This window comes from Poecilia formosa, unplaced genomic scaffold (assembly GCF_000485575.1).
Source record: "Poecilia formosa unplaced genomic scaffold, Poecilia_formosa-5.1.2 Scaffold2, whole genome shotgun sequence".
Lineage (NCBI taxonomy): Eukaryota > Metazoa > Chordata > Actinopteri > Cyprinodontiformes > Poeciliidae > Poecilia > Poecilia formosa.
The window spans coordinates 3,128,445-3,135,866 of NW_006799941.1; the positions used below are offsets into that span (position 1 = coordinate 3,128,445).

General features: G+C 37.4%; 1 protein-coding gene across 2 annotated transcripts in view; it reads right to left on the bottom strand.

Annotated features, from left to right (window-relative positions):
• Positions 1 to 7,422, bottom strand: part of LOC103136430 (paired box protein Pax-7) — a 57,519-nt gene that overhangs the window by 49,134 nt on the left and 963 nt on the right. The window contains exons 2-4 of one of the 2 annotated variants that reach the window (XM_007549690.2): positions 6,347 to 6,582; positions 5,200 to 5,329; positions 4,660 to 4,788 (exon numbers count right to left, since the gene is read on the bottom strand). In XM_007549690.2, the coding sequence (XP_007549752.1) occupies positions 4,660 to 4,788; positions 5,200 to 5,329; positions 6,347 to 6,582 (495 nt within the window). Of the gene's footprint in view, positions 1 to 4,659; positions 4,789 to 5,184; positions 5,330 to 6,346; positions 6,583 to 7,422 lie in introns of both variants that reach the window. The other variant, XM_007549681.2, reaches the window with a different exon arrangement.

The window sequence follows — 7,422 nt, forward strand, 5'->3', positions numbered from 1 at the left end:
TAATAATAATAATAATAATAATAATAATAATAATAATAATAATAATAATAATAATAATAATAATAATAATAATATCTATCGTATCGAGTCTTTTTAGCTCTATGCCCCCTCTATAGGAAATGCAGGCCTACCGATGTAAATTCCAGTGAAATGTGGCTTGAGTGGCTGCGGGGACAGGGGAGGTTAATCCGAGTTTAATGCAGTGAAGCACAGCGCAGGGTCTGGGCTATGATGGGTATGTTATCTCTGCCCAACATTTGGGTCTCCCTCAATTTCCACCCAGCCAAATAGCTGCGAGAAAGTGCAGATGGAGTCACTCTGAATGCCTGAGGAAAGAACGTTATTAATAGCTAAATAACTTCCCCATACTTTCACTGAATCTCTCTCACACACTGTTCCAGATGGATTTGTTTGAAGTGGTCTCTCGCTTCATTCCCCCTGTCCTTCTCATTCAGCGCGGCTTTAGACCCGAAATATGGCTACATTATATTACCATACACTTAGAGAGACTGGGGTGTGCGTGGCGCTGGAGCGCGCGCCCGGGCAAAAACGAATATGTGCGTGGAAGTGGGGGTGCGGGGGCATTTATTTCAGTTTTATCCAATTTAAACTAAATTCTGTCTATTGTGTTACTTCGTTTAGCAGGTAAAACATTTGGGTTTGAGATTTTGCAATTCGAGGTAAAATAAGCGCAAAATATAAATAAATATTTTTGTTCTATTTCTGGAAGAAAAAAAAAGTTGGAAAATAATACGTCTTTTTTGCAATAAAATAGACATTTCACCGACTGACTCCATTTTGCAAATCTAAACAAACAAGGCCTATCTCCCTTCCTCACGCCTTTGCGCAGCTCTGTCAGTTTTCCTCAGTGTGCAGAAATAATCCCACCTGGCATCTGTTTAATTAGACCGACCTGCAGGTAATCCTGCGATTTGTTGAAGTGTCCATCGCCTGTCTCCACCTCGTCTGACGGTCGGACAGGATGCGTCACGTGTGGCCAATCGACTCCTGACATCTGATACATGTTCCCGTGACGCAAAACAAAACCGTGCAAGCGTTTGCGCGTGGTGTAGCGCAGCATTTGCGTCATTTTTCGTTAATAGTGCATGCACCAGAATATTCCCACACGGCTTCCCCTATACACGATCTCAGCTCGGCTTGTTTTGCAAGAACCCGTGTTTGCAGGAAAATCAAACGTGCATTAATTTGTTTATGATTTTAAATACACTTTTTATTAGAGCTAGATTAGTACCAAGATAAATCCGCGATGTAACATCTAAAAAAAGAAAAAAACTAATACGAAGACCTAATAAACAAACTGATAGATAAATAAATAAAGTCTTAAAATCTGGATAAGTAAGCCAGAAAAAAAATCTATGAATTTTGTGCCCAGGGCGAGCCACAGTGAGCTCCGCTCTGAGATGAAAGTGAAAAGAAATAAAAGGCTCTATTTAATCTGCTTTAAAAACCCCTCTCCACATAAGGGCTGTGCTTCAAATTCGCAGAGTGAGGGGCTGATTGGGGATAAATACATTTCTTACCATGCCTTCGAGCTATTACACCCGGCACGAACACAGCCACCTATTCAAGAGAGCATCGTTTCCAGCGCTTTTACTCTAATAAGTATTAACATTATTAAACGCCATCCGGATGCTGCTTGTCTAAACTGTTTTACGCACTGGGTGAGTGTCTCTTTTTATAGCAGCGTAATTCGATCCCAATTTGAAACAACAAGCAGTGCTTAAAAGAACGAAAGTGACATCATGTGGAAATTTTGCAACAAAAAACACGAAAGTCAACAGCAGAGCTCCGAAGACGCAGTTGAAGCGCAAACTATCAATCAGGCGCAATATGCGTAAATGACCAGACTCCAGCACTGCACGCCGGTCATTTGCAGCCAGCAGGGTTTACAAGACACCGGAGATATTTGCAAAAAAATAGTGACATTTTTCTCCTAACATTAATCTGCGCTGTGACCGAAAAAAGAGACCGTTTTCACGCCACATACCGATTCTTCTCCAACGGGGCCATTATATACTAAATTACAAAACTATCTAGCAGCGGGGCGTACTGAATAATTCATCTCCTTTTATGCCGCTCCTTGCCCTTTGTCCAAACTTTTCTCTCTCTTTTAGCAGCTCTTTGAATGTGAATGGGCGCAGGCCCATACACTCCGCTTTACGCCGCCGTGCTTTCCAGGATTTGCTTTTGTGCCCCGGACTCCTCGCTTTAGAAAAGCTTCAATAGAGGGGAGGTTTTGCTCATGAAGTTCATCTTCAAGTTTGAAAAAAAAAAAAGTTTGGCAGTCTTCCTTTTTTAAAATAAAAATAGCTATTGTGAACAAAAAAAAAACTATCTCTATTCTCTCGTTTTATCATTTCGCACTGATAAAAATAACTGTTGGAACAGAAGCAGTTAAACTGGTGGAATCACATTAATAATTCAATTTATTTTGTAATTCTAGCAATTAAAGTGTACTTAGTCAATTAAAATATTTACACTACTTAACTCGTTTATCTTATCGTAATTAAGATAAAATATGTTGCTGAAATAGTGGGCTAGAATGGGTCATAGTTCAGGAAGTAATACTAAAAATTTTCTAAAGTAATTTTTTTGAAAGGTTTGTTACAAAGACAGCAATCTTATGGAAAGTGGCAGCATTTGACTGTTATAACTTTTCCCAAAGATTAGATACATTTTAAGACGCTAAAACTCAAATCGTAAAACTTGCTAAAAGATTGATTCTGAATCTGTTCAACACAAATCCATCATTATTGCAGGCTCTTTTTTATATAATCTATTAACAATAGACAGATGGGTATTAGCTATAGGCATCCATTGATGGTAACAATTCGTGATCACATTTTCATAGTTTAAATTTTAAATCAAAACTCTTGAATCTATAATTCACTTTAATTTTTTAAAATAATGTTTTTGTCTTTTCTATGTACTTTTAATCATTTGTTTTTGTTCATATCAGTTATTTCTTTATTTGGTCTTTCACATTCTACTCACTCTACTGTTTGCTTTTCGCATTTACCACTGAGAAAAGAAAAAAAAACTTAATGAATAGTTTATTATATAGCGTTTAAGATCTAAGAGACACAGTTATAACTGTGGTACAACATTACATTTTCAAACTTACCCCAGTGTGGCAGATGTCTTTCCAGTAAGCTAACATTTGATTGAACATAGCTAAATGTTTTACACCTGTGCTGAGAGGTATTCATGTAGCTAACATAAGTCAAGTCTCATTGATTTGAAGATAGCCTATATCTCAGCACTAAAAAAGTGATTTTGCTATGCTAACACTCTTTGCAGCAGAGTTTTAATAATTCATTGGGGACGGTTTGGAAATCTATAGGAGATTCTCTTTAGGCAATGTTTAAAAGTGATTAGTTGTACACACATCTGTACCTGTAGCCACTTTGTGCAACTTGCCTTGTGCAATCATAATGTTCTTTGGGTTTTTTACAGGAAAAAAAAAAGCAACTTTTTGTCTTGGGTATCTTGAAAATTGTATTTTTGTTAGCTAAAATGTGTAGCTCAGTAGCTGTGACTGCCTCAGGCTTAAGAACGTAAATGTGTTAGCAAGTTCTAGCATTAGCGCTATAGCTAAAGTAGAGAAGCATAAATAAACTACATTCTTACATTCTTGCAACAAGCCTAATGACACTGTTAACTTTTATTAAACTGACATGTATATTCATAACATAGCTCATTTTAAAATATAGACCTATCACGCTCCTCTACATGACATGTACACAAGTTAGAATAGGTTTTGGCAGAGCAAAACATCTTTTCTTAAATTCCTATCTAATATAATGACGACAGAATGCAGGTATTAGTGAACATTATCTTTACAAATAATGTGCTTAAAGAGATTTTTATTTGCTAAAATTTAACTCCCTTTAAAATTCATTTTTACAGTGTACATTGTTCTCAGCAGGGCGTTTAAAAGCGCTCATTCCCTCGCATTTTTATATTTTAAATTCCAATCTTTATAGGATAAAACTGAATCCCTCATTAGGCCTTGCTTCATTTCAAGAATTCAAATGCATTACAACATGCTTCAAAAACGGCGACCACAGGGGAAATGATTATCTTTCAGGGCTATTCAGAAACAAAATACCTGCACCGCTGTCTCACACATTACTAACAGCAGAAAACAATAACATGCGCATCCATTTCCGCTCTAACTGACAAGCGGTGAGACGTCAGGGAGCTTGAAGTGGGTCAACTGTCAGCTGTCGTTTTAGATGTCCCCCTGAATGAGTGAGTGAAATGAGCAAGAATGCGCCACGCAAATTAATTCTCAGCAGCTAAATACCTTCTGCCAAGGCTCTCATAAATAATTGAAGGCAGTGAACAAGTGCTGGCTCGGAGTTTAAAGCGGGAATAAATTGTCTGCGCTTAGAGCCGCAGCTCGGATGTGGGACGATTTCCCCAGAGGACGTTCAAGTAGGAAGTCAATTTAAAAACATTTGCTTCCAGTTTGCAAGGCTGCAAATTTACTATAATAATAATAATAATAATAATAATAATAATAATAATAATAATAATAATAATAATAATAATAATAATAATAATAATAATAATAATAATAATAATAATAATAATAATAATAAGACATACACTTTTTGTTTGTTGTTAACTTACATTTATCACCGAGGATGCCATCGATGCTATGCTTTGTTTTCTTTTCTCCATCTTCATCCTTCTTATCACAGTCATCCTCGTCATCTTTTTTGCCAAATCGGGCCCTCAAAACGCGGCTGATGGAACTCACTAATGGCAACAAAAAGGTAAATGGGTGATTAGGCCTAAAAGCCATAACAGAACCATAATAATCCTATCAAACATTTTCTCTCTCTCTCTCTCTCTCTCTCTCTCTCTCCTTCTGCTCTCTCTTTCTCCCAGAATGGTACAAAAATGGCACAGGAAAAGTTTTCACATGAAGCAGCAGCGCTTGGAGAAAAATATTCATCACAAGGGAGCAAATGTTATGAACTGACGGAGCACTGAAGCCACATTTCAACAGGACATGTACATGTATAATATAGTTATCTCTCTGGGTTTGCTGGCGCTTTATTATCAGTAACATGTTGAATTCATAGTGACGTTCATTGAGAGGTGATGCTGCGGTGTTCGCTGGTAGTAAGGGGAAAAAAAAGTGCAGCTTACCAGATGAAGCCTCACCTGAAGGAACTGTGCTTCTGTCGCACACCCCGTCCTTCAGCAGCTTATCCCGGATCTCCCAGCTGAACATACCCGGGTTTTCCCTCTTGTACTCTTCGATCCGCTTCTCCACGTCGGGAGTTGCCACCTGCTTTAGGTTTGAAAGGTTGATGGCAAGCGAACAAACAAAGAGGAGGAATTTTAGTTGAAAGGAAACACTAATCTCATCCAATAAACATATAATGTTTAGTTAGGAAAATGTCATTTAGAATTACTTTGAATGAATGCAAAAGAAAAACAAACATTTCTATAATCAAACAATTTAACATGCAAATAATATTTAGATAAAATCCATCATTAGTACCATGCATTTCACTGCACTGAGCTTAAATACATTTGAAGTGGTTCTAATTTTAAATGGACAGATTTAGTTTTCTTTTATTAATTAATAAAACATGAGATTTGGATCGATTTGGACACAAATCATAAACAAACAGATTGAAAATTAAACCTAAATTTTAAAAGAAATTCACATATTTCTAGATAAACTACTTAAATAGATAATATTAACAAAAATACAGCAATAAAATGTTGTCATTGGATTTCTTAGTAAAAGAAGTTATGTTCACATTTAAGATACAGAAATGTGCAGCTCCAGTATTTCTGACGTTTGCGCTTAAATCATAAAAAAAAATTGTTTCCATCCTTTAAGGGTTTATTGAGTAGTTAGAAGTTTGAAAATCATATGAATTTTAGATTGTTTTTGTAATTTTTTATGTGTTTTTTCATTTGTAATTGCAAATAAATATTATTAAACATGCTTATATATAATAATAATTCCAGAAAGATACATATTTTTATTTTTACCATTTTTATTTGAATATGTTTGTTTATGTTTTTTATGCAAAAAATAATTTAAATTGTGAGAGAAATGTTCACATCACATTTGAGTTTTTATTGGATCACGATTTTAAATAGAATGTTACAAGTGGATTGTAATTCAATTTCAAGAGATACTGAATTGGACCTCATTATTATTATTATTATTATTATTATTATTATTATTATTATTATTATTATTATTATTATTATTATATGTTATACGCCCATGTGTAATCAGGTGTTGCATGCCTGTCATCTGCTCCCATGACCACAGACCACCACTCACCCTGGGCTTGCTGCCCCCTATGGCCCCCGGACGGATCGAGCCAGTCTCCTGGTACCGGCACAGAATCTTGGAGACGCAGCCGTGAGAAACTCGCAGTTGTCGCGAGATCACGCAGGGCCGGATGCCGTGGTGGGCCATCTCCACTATCTTGTGTCGGATGTGGTTCGGCAGCGGCCTCCCGTTGATGAAGACCCCACCAAGCTGGTTCACTCTGCCCTGGCCCAGAGGGGTGGACACTGCGTCGCAATAAAAAACACACACACACAACCAAAAAAAATACAATAACACTCAAAAACATTCACGTTCAACGAGACTTTATTCAATTTAAGGTATCCTACAATACAGATGAGATTTTAATTTGATTAGATTATGCCACATTTGCTGCTTTTATCTCCATTCGGACGCAGTTTGCGCACATTATCATATTAACCATTTTCCAGGGGAGATTCGTGCCAAATTCATCCTGACAGGATGCATCCAAGGATCCACTCCGGGATGCAATTTCACATCCGAGAGACACTAGAGAGGATGGCACTCCCCACCTTGATTATTCCTAGTCATGCTGTACAAATATTGATGTGATCCTTTGAGCCAGCTCTTTGCCGTGTGTATTATTGCCATTTCCAGCTGCGGGACCACTCGAACAAATCCCGCAGCTCGAGTCACTTGCGAGCTACGTGGTTTTTGCACATTTCAGTCCAGGGCACTTGAGCACGAAGCGGGTGTAGTAGAATGGGGAAGAAACTGTTTCCCGCAAATACATGCAAATACAATGATCTTTTTTTTTTTTTTTACCCTCCCTCTCCTTCCCTCTACCACATATACGGATGATTTAAATATTGTGTGCGTCTAATATATATATATATTAAATTCTAAAAATCTTCACAATCCTCCCTAATACTGACTGCTCCACGCACTTTGAGCACATTTTACATAGCAGATCAAAGGGCAGATTACCTCTTTTGCTCTCTGATATGGGGCTCTTACATCTCTGAACTTGAGCAGGTTGATCCAACGCAAGGGAGCGCGGGCCCAGATCAAACGCCGTTCCACAGGGATCAGGAGTTTTGCTGGAG